Source organism: Thalassophryne amazonica, chromosome 1 (genome assembly GCF_902500255.1).
Source record: "Thalassophryne amazonica chromosome 1, fThaAma1.1, whole genome shotgun sequence".
In the NCBI taxonomy this organism is placed as follows: domain Eukaryota; kingdom Metazoa; phylum Chordata; class Actinopteri; order Batrachoidiformes; family Batrachoididae; genus Thalassophryne; species Thalassophryne amazonica.
The window spans coordinates 10,311,145-10,326,146 of NC_047103.1; the positions used below are offsets into that span (position 1 = coordinate 10,311,145).

General features: G+C 48.4%; 1 protein-coding gene across 1 annotated transcript in view; it reads right to left on the reverse strand.

The window, feature by feature from the left end:
• Nucleotides 1-15,002, reverse strand: part of cntnap2a (contactin associated protein 2a) — a 1,233,088-nt gene that overhangs the window by 519,040 nt on the left and 699,046 nt on the right. Inside the window, 1 exon segment of the mRNA XM_034162408.1 lies at nucleotides 9,286-9,435. Within this exon segment, the coding sequence (XP_034018299.1) occupies nucleotides 9,286-9,435 (150 nt within the window).

Below are 15,002 nucleotides of genomic sequence, written 5' to 3' on the forward strand. Positions count from 1 at the left end.
ATCTCTGCTCCCCTCCACAGCATGTCTTTTTCCTGGTTCTCTCCCTCAGCCCCAACCAGTTCCAGCAGAAGACTGCCCCTCCCTGAGCCTGGTTCTGCTGGAGGTTTCTTCCTGTTAAAAGGGAGTTTTTCCTTCCCACTGTCGCCAAGTGCTTGCTCACAGGGGGTCGTTTTGACCGTTGGGGTTTTTCCGTAATTATTGTATGGCCTTGCCTTACAATATAAAGCGTCTTGGGGCAACTGTTTGTTGTGATTTGGCGCTATATAAATAAAATTGATTTGATTTGATGTGATTAGGAACAAAGTCTCTCTGGAGGATCCTTGGATATCCTCTTAACCATTTACCAACCAACTGGCTGCACACTGGCAATGTGTTGCTAATGTGGTTGTTCAGGGGTTGGGTAAAGTTAGACCATACCTTTGTAAGGGACCGTGGGGCAGCCTATGATGATCGGGTTGGAATGATGTCTTATGGGGTACTTATGGGGATATCGTGCAGAAAGATCAGCTTTGATATTATCAACATGTGGCTCGCCTCTGCGAGCATGAACCAATGCACAGGCAAGCTGTCTTCATGAAAAATATAGAGTAAAACATACATAAAGTAGTGCACAAAAATTTCAAATGTCCTACAGTATGTATTGGTAGTGTGATAACATGATAAGAAAAATGGATGTTTCTGAATGTCAAATTCAAAACGCATACCGTACAAGTGCAAGAACGTGTAGGGTTATTCAAGGAATATCACAATTAACTCTTCTTATGATATCACATGAAATTCTTCATGAAAGAATGTTGGTATAGGAACCAGCAACTGGAAAGAGGATGACCATGTGTCACCTGGGAGTGGCAAGTACAGGGGTGGGTCCGTTGAACAATTTATCACATACAAATATAAGTAACACAGTGGGTTGTGAGTCATTCGAAGGTTTTTGGAACAGTCTTTAATTAAAAGGTTTTTCAAATTCTCTTGTGAAAATAGGCTTTAGAAATGTGTCCTGTCATACAATGTGAACATTCAGTTTTATTTAGTTATTTTTTTAGCCCCACATATTTTCAAACTCTTTCTAAATTCATCCTATAAGATTTAAGAACGGTATTACACCGTGAGCCAGTGTGGTCCCCCATGCACCCCCAGCTCTATACATTTGGTATCATTAGAAAGATTAAGGTGACTAGATTACAAAAAGACCTGGTAACGGTAAAAATACTGGGACTCACTATGACAAATGTGCACTTTTATTGACATACGAGGTCTGTCAATAAAGTATAGGTCCTTTTTATTTTTTTCAAAAACTATATGGATTTCATTCATATGTTTTTACGTCAGATATGTGGGTGGGAGGAGTCGTCCAGCCCCTCGTCGGAATTCCTTTGTCTGAGAAGTTGCTGAGAGACTGGCGCTTTGTTTGATCAAAATTTTTTCTAAACCTGTGAGTCACATCGAAGTGGACACGGTTCGAAAAATTAAGCTGGTTTTCAGTGAAAATTTTAACGGCTGATGAGAGATTTTGAGGTGATACTGTCGCTTTAAGGACTTCCTGTTGTGTGGGCCGCTGAAGAGGAGGTACTGCTGGCCCACCACCACCAGATGGCGCCCTGCTTGGAGTGCGGGCTCCAAGCACGAGAGGGCGTCGGAGCCGCTGGAGGTGACAGCTGTCACCTATCAACACCAGCTGTCACCCATCACCACTACAAAGACCGGACTGCAACTCCACCTCCTCGCCGAGAAATCTTCTACCATACAGGTAATTTTCTCTGCTGAACAAAACCTTGTGTAATAGTCTGAACTTCTTTTGCAGCCGTTTTCCTGTGGTGATTGCCTTATCTGTGGGATTGGCGTTTGGTGTGATCAGCGATGGCTTCGCTTCACACCCCAACCAGATAAGTGGTTAGACAGGAGCTGCACGAGTGTGTGATTGGAGGTGGAGGTGCTCCCTCCCAAAAGAATACAGACTGTGGGATTACTGAGTGTGCAAACTCACACTCATCCAGAACTGTTTCTGTTTTCTGCCAGCAGTACCGGGTCTGACTGCTGAAGACAGTGGCCACCTGGGGCGCAGGGCTTGGCGGCTCCGGTGTTCTTCGGGTCCATTGGTGGTGAGGCCTGTGTGGGATCCGGCTCTTCTCGCACCAGACGTCTCCTATCTTCGAGCCTGCCACACGTCACCTTTTTGTTGGATTGATATAGCGCATATTTGTATCTGTCTGTATTACGTTGTGCAACTTCACAACATTAAATTGTTACTTTTTGGTTATTCCATTGTCCCTTCATTAACATCCCCTGTTGTGGGTCCGTGTCATGACACTTCCCCAACAGGATTTCTCGGCCAGTGTCATGGATCCCGAGGGGCGTCAACTCGAGCCTGAACGGCCAATGGAAGAGCAAGGTGCACAGGCGCCAGCAGGAGGCATGTTATGGGAGCTGCAGCAAATACTGACTGCTTTCACTGCTTGGTTGGATCTGGTCACCGAGCAGAACGTTATCCTCAATCGGAGGCTCTCACCGCCAGGGTGGAGGCGCGCGATCAAGGCGCTACTGCAGCACCTCCTCCTGCTGGTCCTCTGTCAGACACAAACGTTCCACTGGTCATTCAACGACCCCCCCACCATCCCCTGAAGCATACATAAGCCCTCCGGAGCCGTACGGAGGTTGTGTCGAGACGTGCGCGGACTTTCTAATGCAGTGCTCGCTCGTCTTTGCACAGCGTCCCGTCATGTACGCGTCAGACGCTAGCCGGGTGGCTTATGTCATCAATTTGCTTCGAGGAGAGGCACGTGCCTGGGCTACGGCGCTCTGGGAGCAGAACTCACGGCTCCTAACGTCATACGCTGGGTTTGTAAGGGAGTTCAAACAGGTCATCCCAACAGAGGCGAGACCGCTTCGAGCGTGCTACTGTCAATGCGACAGGGGCACTGGAGTGCAGCCGAGTATGCAGTCGACTTCCGCATCGCGGCTGCGAGGTCCGGCTGGAATACCGTTGCACTCCGCGCCGCCTTCATAAACGGGCTGTCTCCGGTCCTGAAGGAGCACCTGCTGGCTAAGGAGGAACCGCGGGATTTTGACGGGCTTGTCGACCTGGTTATACGCTTAGATAACCGGTTAGAGGGACACTGTCGGGAGCAGGGCGGGGGGCGTGACCGGGCACGGGCCGTCCCTCTTCCTTCCGGGTCCGAAAGGGTGCCGTCGTCCCCACGCTCCACAGCCAGAGGGCCCCGTGTGGCTACAGCTCCCCCTGCTGATGAAGCTATGGACACGAGCAGGGCCAAAATCAAATCAAAGGACAGACAAAGGAGGCAGGCCCGCGGGGAGTGTTTTTTCTGTGGGCCTAATGGTCACATACAGAGGAACTGTCCCAAACGGTCAAACTACAACGCCCGTCCTTAGAAACTGGGCCAAGGGTGGGCCATAACACGCACGCGGAGGAACCCCGAAAATCAGCACGAATCCCAGTCACAATCCTTTGTGAGGATTTAACCCTTCACGCCCCAGCACTTATAGACATGGGGTCAGAAGGGAATCTGCTGGACAGCAGATGGGCAAAGGAAGTAGGGCTCCCTCTGGTGGCTCTGCCTTCCCCTGTGAAGGTACGAGCACTAGATGGCACTCTTCTTCCATTAATCACACACCAGACACAGCCAGTGACTTTGGTGGTGTCTGGGAATCACAGGGAGAAGATAGCGTTTTTTGTAACACCTTCTACCTCCCGAGTGATTTTGGGTTTTCCATGGGTGTGGAAACACAATCCCCGGATTGATTGGCTGTCTGGGGTTGTGACGCAGTGGAGCAAAACCTGCCACCGGGAGTGTTTAGGATCCTCGGTTCCACCCGGTGAGATAGCTAAGGAGGAGGTCAAAGTCCCCCCCAATCTGACAGCGGTGCCATGTGAGTACCACAATCTTGCTGACGTCTTCAGCAAAGATCTGGCACTCGCCCTTCCCCCGCACCGACCGTACGATTGTGCCATCGATTTGATTCCGGGCGCTGAGTACCCAGCAGGCCGTCCAGAACGCGAATCAATGGAGACCTACATCCGGGACTCGTTAGCTGCCGGGTTGATCCGGAACTCCACCTCCCCGATGGGTGCGGGTTTCTTTTTTGTGGGTAAGAAGGACGGCGGACTCCGTCCATGCATCGATTACAGAGGGCTGAACGAGATCACGGTTCGCAACCGATACCCGTTACCTCTGTTGGATTCGGTGTTCACGCCCTGCATGGAGCCCAAATATTCACTAAACTTGATCTTAGGAATGCGTACCACCTGGTTCGGATCCGGAAGGGAGACGAGTGGAAGACGGCATTTAACACCCCCTTAGGTCACTTTGAGTACCTGGTCATGCCGTTCGGCCTCACAAACGCCCCTGCGACGTTCCAAGCATTGGTTAATGACGTCTTGCGGGACTTCCTGCACCGGTTTGTCTTCGTGTATCTAGACGACATCCTCATCTTTTCTATGGACCCTGAGACTCATGTCAAGCATGTACGTCAGGTCCTACAGCGGTTGTTGGAGAACCGGCTGTTTGTGAAGGGCGAGAAGTGCGAGTTCCACCGCACCTCTTTGTCCTTCCTGGGGTTCATAATCTCCTCCAACTCCGTCGCCCCTGATCCGGCCAAGGTTGCAGCGGTGAGAGATTGGCCCCAACCAACGAACCGTAGGAAGCTGCAACAGTTCCTCGGTTTTGCGAACTTCTACAGGAGGTTCATTAAGGGCTACAGTCAGGTGGTTAGCCCCCTGACAGCCCTGACCTCCACAAAAGTCCCCTTCACCTGGTCAGATCAGTGCGAAGCTGTGTTTAAGGAGTTGAAACGCCGGTTCTCGACCGCACCAGTTCTGGTGCAGCCCGATCCTACTCGCCAGTTCACAGTGGAAGTGGATGCCTCTGACTCAGGGATAGGAGCCGTGCTGTCCCAGAGCGGGGAGTCCGATAAGGTCCTCCACCCTTGTGCCTATTTTTCCTGCAGGTTGACCCCGGCTGAGAGGAATTATGACGTCGGCAATCGGGAACTCTTGGCGGTGAAGGAGGCTCTTGAGGAGTGGAGACACCTGTTGGAGGGAGCGACGGTGCCCTTCACGGTTTTCACGGACCATCGGAACCTGGAGTACATCCGCACCGCCAAGCATTTGAACCCCAGGCAAGCCCGCTGGTCACTGTTCTTCGGGCGCTTTGACTTCCGGATTACATACCGCCCTGGGACCAAGAACCAACGGTCGGATGCACTGTCCCGGGTGCATAAAGAGGAAGCCAAGGCTGAGCTGTCAGACCCCCCAGAGACCATCATCCCCGAGTCCACTGTCGTGGCCACTCACCTGGGACGTGGAGAAGACCGTCCGGGAGGCCCTGACACGGAACCTGGACCCGGGAACTGGCCCGAAGAACAAGATGTACGTCCCACCAGAGGCCAGAGCTGTGGTTTTGGACTTCTGCCATGGGTCCAAACTCTCCTGTCATCCTGGAGTGCGCAGGACCATGGCAGTAGTCCAGCAGCGCTTCTGGTGGGCGTCTATGGAAGCCGACGTCTGGGACTACGTCCAGGCCTGCACCACCTGTGCCGGGGCAAGGCGGACCACAAGAGGACCTCAGGACTCCTCCGACCCCTACCGGTGCCTCATTGCCCCAGGTCCCACATCGGCCTGGACTTTGTCATGGGCCTCCCGCCGTCCCAGGGCCACACCACCATCTTAACGATAGTGGACTGGTTCTCCAAGGTGGCCCACTTCGTGGCCCTCCCGAAGCTCCCTACGGCCCAGGAGACAGCAGACCTCCTGGTCCACCACGTGGTGCGTCTGCATGGGATACCAGCGGACATCGTCTCAGACTGTGGCCCTCAGTTCTCCTCTCAGGTCTGGAGGAGTTTTTGCAAGGAACTGGGGGCCACCGTGAGTCTCTCGTCCGGGTATCACCCTCAGACGAATGGACAGGCAGAGCGGGCCAACCAGGAGTTGGAGCAGGCCCTCCGTTGCGTTACCTCCGCGCACCCAACGGCCTGGAGCACCCATCTGGCCTGGATCGAGTATGCCCACAACAGCCAAGTGTCGTCTGCCACCAGCCTCTCCCCATTTGAGGTGTGTTTGGGGTACCAGTCCCCATTGTTTCCGCTTGTAGAGGGAGAGGTCGGTGTGCCCTCGGTCCAGGCCCACCTCAGGAGGTGCCGCCGGGTGTGGCGGACCGCCCGTTCTGCCCTGTTGAAGGCCCGGACGAGGGCCAAGGCCCATGCAGACCGCCGGCGTTCCCCGGCCCCTGCATACCAGCCTGGGCAGGAGGTATGGTTGTCGACAAAGGACATCCCGCTCCAAGTGGACTCCCATAAACTGAAAGACAGGTACATCGGACCCTTTCCCATCACCAAGGTCCTCATCCCGGCCGCAGTGAAGCTACGGTTGCCAGCTTCACTGCGGATCCATCCTGTTTATCACGTGTCGCGGATCAAGCCATACCACACCTCACCGCTCTGCACCACCTCCTGCCCGGATCATCGACGGGGAGCCGGCGTGGACCGTGCGTCGGCTTCTGGACGTCCGTCGCAAGTGTCGGGGCTTCCAGTATCTGGTGGACTGGGAGGGGTATGGCCCCGAGGAATGCTCCTGGGTGAAAAGGAGCTTCATCCTGGACCCGGCCCTCCTGGCCGACTTCTACGCCCGGCACCCGGATAAACCTGGTCGGGCGCCTCCTGTTGAGGGGGGGGTCCTGTTGTGTGGGCCGCTGAAGAGGAGGTACTGCTGCCCCACAACCACCAGATGGCGCCCTGCTTGGAGTGTGGGCTCCAAGCACGAGAGGGCGTCGGAGCCACTGGAGGTGACACCTGTCACCTATCAACACCAGCTGTCACCCATCACCACCACTACAAAGACCGGACTGCAACTCCACCTCCTCACCGAGAAATCTTCTACCATACAGGTAATTTTCTCTGCTGAACAAAATCTTGTGTAATAGTCTGAACTTCTTTTGCAGCCGTTTTCCTGTGGTGATTGCCTTATCTGTGGGATTGGCGTTTGGTGTGATCAGCGACGGCTTTGCTTCACACCCCAACCAGATAAGTGGTTAGACAGGAGCTGCACGAGTGTGTGATTGGAGGTGGAGGTGCTCCCTCCCAAAAGAATACAGACTGTGGGATTACTGAGTGTACGAACTCACACTCATCCAGAACTGTTTCTGTTTTCTGCCAGCAGTACCGGGTCTGACTGCTGAAGACAGTGGCCACCTGGGGCGCAGGGCTTGGCGGCTCCGGTGTTCTTCGGGTCCGTTGGTGGTGAGGCCTGTGTGGGATCCGGCTCTTCTCGCACCAGACGTCTCCTATCTTCGAGCCTGCCACACGTCACCTTTTTGTCGGATTGATATAGCGCATATTTGTATCTGTCTGTATTATGTTGTGCACCTTCACAACATTAAATTGTTACTTTTTGGTTATTCCATTGTCCCTTCATTAACGCCCCCTGTTGTGGGTCCGTGTCACGACACTTCCCCAACACTTTCCACGGTGCGAAACGTCGCGCAACGCTCTCAGGCGCCGTCGTCAGCCTGTGTCAAGCTGAAAACCTCCACATTTCAGGCTCTATTGATCCAGGATGCCGTGAGAGAACAGAGAAGTTTCAGAAGAAGTCGGCTTCAGCATTTTATCCGGATATTCCACTGTTAAAGGAGATTTTTTTAAATGAAAGACGTGCTGGCGGATTGCAGCGTCGGCTCGCAGCCACTGCGACACTCCGCCACAGGAAAAACACCTCTGTTGGAAGCCTTAAGGACAAGTTGGAACATGTCTAGCTGTTAAACAATTTCTCATGTACTCACTCCACTGAAAGCCATCAAAAGCCGCCTGGATTTTACAAATGGTTATCAACATGGAGGTGTTTTTCCTGTGCTGCCGCACCGCGCCGGCTGCGTCCCGATGCGCGGACCTGTCCGCATGTCTTTCATTAAAAAAAATCTCCTTTAACAGTGGAATATCCGGATAAAATGCTGAAACTGACTTCTTCTGAAACTTCTCTGTTCTCTCACGACGTCCTGGATCAATAGAGCCTGAAATGTGGAGGTTTTCAGCTTGAAACAGGCTGACAACGGTGCCTGAGAGCGTTGCGCGACGTCTCGCACCGTGGGAAGTCCTTAAAGCGACAGTATCACCTCAAAATCTCTCATCAGCCGTTAAAATTTTCACTGAAAACCAGCTTAATTTTTCGAACCGTGTCCACTTCGATGTGTCTCACAGGTTTAGAAAAAATTTTGATCAAACAAAGCGCCAGTCTCTCAGCAACTTCTCAGACAAAGGAATTCCGACGAGGGGCTGGACGACTCCTCCCACAAGGAGTGCTCACAGGCGAATGACGTCACCGACAGGCGTGGAAAAACTCAGACATGCGCACGAGGGTTCAAGCATGTCTGACGTAAAAACATATGAATGAAATCCATATAGTTTTTGAAAAAAATAAAAAGGACCTATACTTTGTTGACAGCCCTCGTACACTGGCCAAAAGAAAATGTTCAATTATGAAATCTGGTATTTTTCCACACAACATAAAGAGTTACCAAATGATCATCTTTATGCAAATGGGACATATAAGACACCAAATGAAAGCTGTCTTTATGTGGAATCGACTACATTTTGAATTGTGTGCACAGCGTTATTGTGTCAAAAAGTATACATGACTAAATTATGATACACTGTAATACACAAGTACTTGCACAAAAACAATAAGGGTTAGATGTTTAGCACAATAAAAATATCTACACGTATCTGCACAAAATGTATATATCATTCAAAAGTGTGACTTTTTAGCTTTCAGTTTGTGCAAAAACTATTAAAATCGGACATGTATTGACAAAGGCATTGACCATTGTAAAAGTGCCTCACATCATATAGACACAAACGAGCTGGAACATATCAATGAGGACCATGTGCTTCTTGTACCTTTCAGGCTCATTCCAGATCAGAGAGTATGCCTTCCTGCACTCATGTCGAAGGTTGTAATGACATACTCTTGGCCTACTTCATGTATGGCCTTTGGTCTGACAGTTTTGTATTCTATATTAGAGTGGTTAATGACAGGGTTGTAATCCAATGTTAGTGCCGGTATTTTTACTGTTACCAATTATTTTGTAATGTAGATATCCTAAACTTTCTAATGATACCAAATTTAAGGGTTTGGGAGGGTGCACAGGGGACCATGATGGCCCATTTTCTATATTTGTGGAACCAACCAACTGATATGGCCAAATGCACACAAGGCATAAAGTCTGGTTCCTACAAACTCCACCATGATGATGATGATGATAGAGTTGAAGTGGCTCTTACCTCCCAAATGGTAAGTTCCTCCAGCATTGATAGCGAGAGGTGAGGTGGAGCGTACAGCAGATGACTCATCGCCATCAATCGTCAACATAGCAAAGTTCTCCTTGGCAACCAGACGCACTGCGTGCCACTGACCATCATTGAGGCCTGAACCTAGAAGAGAGAGACAATAATGCGGTTCATAAATTTTTAATGTTTGGTGTTTGATATTCAGATGCACAACATTGTTCCAGATGTTTAAAACCACTTCGCATTCCAAAGCTTTCATATGATTTGAAAGAACAACTGTGTAGACCCTGAGCTGTGCTTATATACTGTAGTGTGAAGCAGATAAGAGTATTTATATAACGGCTGAGTGGATCCTTGTCATTTGATTGGTGCTTTGTATGTCACATGACATGGATTAATTCATCCCATTTATTTTGCATTGCATTTAGAGTGCGGGTTGGTTCCATTTAGAGTGCAAATTTGATTCCATACATTTGGTACCATTGCACTCTGCACACACATATGCACACACATGCACATCCTCCTGCACACACGCATGCGTGATCACTCATCCACACATGCGCCGCCCACACACACCAAAACAAATCCACTGTGCTGTCTGGAGGCTGTTAGCAGGGAGAAAGAAAAGCTGGAATCATTTCTGATGTGATTTTTTTTTGCTGCACTGAGGACGCACACAGTCGACCGACCCGGTTGCGTGTGTGTGCGCATGCGGGGGACAATGACACAATGATTTCACTGAGCTAACTGACACTGCTTGGAATATATATATACACACACACACACACACACACAATCCACTCCGCTGTAAACTGTCTGGATTCATGAAGAGCTGTTTACATGAAATGCTGATCTGATTTTTGGCTGGACTGAGGAACTACACAAAGTTTTTTTTTTAATGGAAGTCCGAAGTCAGTGCACAGTATCACTGGACTACACGTTACAACAGTGGAACACCAAAATGTAAGTCTATTGCCAATATCCAGGGGACAAGGGGCCTTTGGGTGGACCAGTTCATTGATGTTTCTGTTATATACTAATCTGTTTTCTCGTCTGAGTGTTCTATCTCCTTGATGTAAGAAGAAGGATGAATGACACTCATGTCAGTGCTTGGCAGCGGGTACCAGCAGGCGATGCAGTGCCTGGCAGGGATGGATCCAATTGCTGGTGGCCTCCCGGCCCTCTTGGATGAAGACCATTCCACCTTTCACTGGGTATAGGGTCAACGGTCAGGTCTACATTTACTGATCTCACTACGTTGCGAAGGGTAATACATGTTCATGCTGTTTGCAGGGACAGCTGAGGTTGGTCTATTTTATACTTAGGGTGGTATTTTTATTCCTTTTCACTGAGTTATTACACGTACTGTTAGTATTGTCATATTCCATGCTTTGCAATAAGCAGAGTAAAATCCCTCAAGATTTCTCCACACGCTACATTGTTTACCTGAAGGGAACCTGGTTCAAGTGGATGGATGGATGGATGGATGGAAGGAATTTATTGTCACTGTTATTACACGAGTGCAACAACAACGAGATTACGTATACACTCAAATTACCACAGACAAGATACAGCAATTAATCCACAATTACTTGTATACTGTAATAATGGCACACATCAGAATTAAGACAACACATATACATTTGGCATTGTTTATGTGCACTAAACTTGAAAAAGTCCATTTTCCAAATTGAGGTGATGTGAGTGTGGGGAGGCCGCAGCAACATGTAGTCATGCTGCCGCCAGCTTGGGGGGGGGGGGGGGGGAACGGGGACCTACAGCGGCTTAAACTGTGCAGCACTCCAGAGGGGGAAGGGAGTGGCGCAAGTGGGGCCCGGGATGGGGTGTGGGGTGAGGACAGGAGGGGGTGGGGGGGGAGGTGGGAGCATGTTTTCAGTCTCTGTCCATGTGTGAGTCAAATGAGTTTCTGTCTGTGTGCTGGAGTTGGAGAAGATAAGAATAAAGCAACCGAATGTTCACCAAGGCCGTAAAAATTCTTCTGGAGGAAAACAACAGGGCATTTTGTCCTTCAGAGGCTGATAAGCCTGCCATGTTTATTGTTGAGCAGTGAAAAACACCTTTACAGCTCACATGAACAACCACATCCAATTATGAATATTCCCTGGTCTCCGATATCTTCCTTTGCAAGGTGTGCATTTGCTCCGAGATGTTATTCAATTCCGTCTGAGTTCAAGGGTCAATGCAGTCTGAGAAAGTATCACCTTACCCAACTCATTAATCATGACGGACAAGTGAGGGGTCGTGGTTCTGGTGGCAGCCGTCTTGCCAATTTTCCGGTAGGTCAGGGCAGCACATAAACCAATAAGTACCAGCCCTCCTACAATGAAACCAAATATAAATAAATCCTCGACATCCTCCACAGAGAATGGTGCATGACATGCCAAGTATCCCAGGCATCAAGAACATAGCCCGTAGGGTAGGTTCCATCTGGGCATGCAGGGTCCCCCAGCTCTGATTTCCTTGTTGGAAAAAAAGGTGTCAATAGTGGTTAGAGACCAACTGATCAATCCCATGGTTAATCCAATATAGTTTGAAGAATTCACAGTCTGGTGAAGTAGGGGACTTGAAGGTTGGAGCAGAGATAGAGGAGAGAGGAAGAGATGCGACTGCCCTCGCCGGAGTCCCAAGCAGATCAAGTGGTCCTTCCAAGTTCAGATGGTTACGTCAAGCTCTGCTTGGGGGCACGGGCACTACTGACAACACTGGCGAGGTACTCCTTTTCGGCCCACACAGGCTCATGTACTCTCAGGTGTTTTTGTTGTGTTTGGTAGATAGTTTTGTTTTTTGGATGTGATTGTTGTTTTTTGTTTTTGCACTACACCTTTGTCTTAGGTGACGTGACTTAAGGTCACATCAACAGGGGAAGTTGTTGGGGCAGTATGTCTCAAGGCCAATTTGATACTTTGCTAACTTCATTTAATAATAATAACTTCATATCTCCTCTGAAATGCCATGATGCATACTTATTCTTCTGCTTACCACACTACACAGACAAAACAACTTTTACTTTTACATATACTGTTTAATACAATGTGAGCAGTCACTGCAGATAAAGGTCAAAATGCAGCATCTTTCAACCAATCACATAACTTTACTGATCCACGCTGAGGGAACGGCCCGCACATCTGGGTATGGGGTGCTAGAGAGCAGGCAGAAATGCAGGCAGAGTGCTGTGTGATCAGTTTGCAAACTGTTTAGTGAAGGCTTCTATTCAATACAACATCTAAACCTGAAGTCTGTTTCCTATCAGTTGTTGAGTCTTCTGAGTTCGCTCCCCATTAACCCAGGAAAAATCAGGAAGTATAACCCAACAGCACCAACCTCCTGCAGGGATTGCCAAGTCCGCTACATAGGAAGTTCCTAAGCAGGGATTGGCCAGTCGCTGTGCCAATCTGACTTTGCGTTTCACCTTCCCATCACTTTCATTTGAGCTTCTCTCTCTCTCATTCTCGCTCTCTCTTTCCAGGAGGAGTTGCTGTCACAGTTTCCATTCTCAAAGCCCCCGCGCCTTAACTCCATTAACTCTCAGAGAGTTTGTGTCTAAGTGCCAGAGTGCATGTGGGCGTGCTGCTCCGTCTGTGAGTGTGCACACCTGTAATGTGTTGTGCTGGCTGTGTATCTCTGCGTAATGTGTGTCTGTGTCGGCGTGCGCAGTGTCGTGCGCTCCTTCTCTCCCTTTCCTTGTTGCTCTGCTCCATTAAATATGAGTGATGTTTTGGAAAGGGACATTACTGGAGCCGAGAGAGAAGCCAGCTCACTCTCATCACCCTCTCCTCCATATATCACCTCTTACTGACACCAATCTCTATTCATCCTCCACTCCTCTCCTCTATCCCTGATTTGTTCCTTCTCTCTGCCTTTATGTCTTCCCTCTACATCTACTCTTCTGGTTTTCGTCTCATCCTGACACCATCTGCTGCACTTTCTGCTTTTCCCCTCAGTAGGCTGATTCATGTATGACTTGAATATGAATATATTAAGACCAGTACTTTCTCTCGTACAGTCCATCATACTTAACGTTACTTGTCGCTAATCCTGATGCAGTTCTCATTTATGCACCCAGTGCCCACATCGTCTTAATCAAATAACCATTTGTGCTCATGTGGGTGTATTGGATTAAACATGAGGTGTGGTCAGGCACTGGTATCTGACACCAGAGGGAAGAAAACCTGGTCCCAAGTCCAGCACCAAGTACATCTTTGTATAAAGAGCCCAGCACTGAGATGCACCTTACATAAGTGGGTTCACAGAGCAATGCATTTTCCAGACTGTAAGTCACATTTATTTATTTAGCTAGAGGACCAGCGACTTATACCGCGAAGTGACGTCTATATGAAAATCATCTTTCACCACAAAATGGGACCGTCTACACATGACAAGCTATTCGTGTATACCAGAGGTGGGACAAAGTCACTCTCAAGTCATGACTCAACAAATCCCAAGTCAAGTCTCAAGTCAGCTTGCAAACAATTGGTGGTCATTATGACTTGAGAATTGACTTGGGACTTGCTGATTCATGACTTGATGTTGACTTCGTCCCACCTCTGGTGTATACTGTGTGAGGTACTGTGAGATTCACAATCTAGAAGAGAAGAAGAAGAAAAAAAAACTAAAGAAGAATGAAGAAGAAACAATGAAGAAAGACAGAAGAAGGAAGAAAGAAGGAATTTCAATTTCAATTTATTTTCATTTATAGGAAGAAGAAAAAGAAAGAAGAATCAGCCCTAAATGGTAAAAAAAAAAAAGCTCTTTGTTTTAGAGAATGAGTATATTTTTTTAATCATGCTGTCAAACTGAAAGACCACAGTCTGGAATAAACACAGCAGATATAACTTCTATACGACTTGACACTCCATGTGTTTGGGCTGTGGCAGCTGATCAATTAGATTGCACATTTACATCACCTATGAACATGTGTTCAGTGGTGACAAGAAGCAATTTAATCGTTTGTGCCTCATACGATATTAAGTAGCTAGTTAGCTTCTGCTTGCTAACACATGCCTTGTGTTTGACATAAGTAATGCACCAAGTTTTCAAATATTTAATTACTTACATGTTTCACCTCACCTATATGTTTCTTGCATTTTTTGCCTTGTATAATAATGATCCTGTCAGCTTCTGCTCACTAATGCAATGTTTATGTAATAAATAAATAATGTACCAGTTAATTAATTTTGCTTCGAGTCACATGAAGTGGTAGCAGCTTTTTTGATCCTTTTCATGATGCCATTTTGGACAGATGCAACTAATACTCCGGTGCAACTTATAGTCTGGTAAACACAGCATATGCACACATGCATGTATTTCATTTGCGATGGGTCAGACTAATTCCGTTCTCTGTGCTGTTGTCTATCACCCTCCCAAGTATAACAAGAATTTTTTCAATGACTTTTCTGTCTTTTTAGCTGAGATCATGCCTAATTATGTTTGTCTGTAATTGGTCCCAGACACGATTGTGGCCACATGCTGGATCTGCTTCTTTCCTGTGGTCTGTCGGTAACTGACCTGGAAATTAGTGATGTCGGACTTTCGGATCACTTTCCTGTTTTATTTTCTGTTGATTTGGTACAGTCTGCAGCCCAGCCCTGTGCCTGCCCTCAGAGTCGTTGGGTTATAAACTCCTCTACTGCTGCTCAGTTCTCTGCTTCTTTTCAGCAGTTATGCATTTCCTTTGAAGTTTCTGTTTGTGA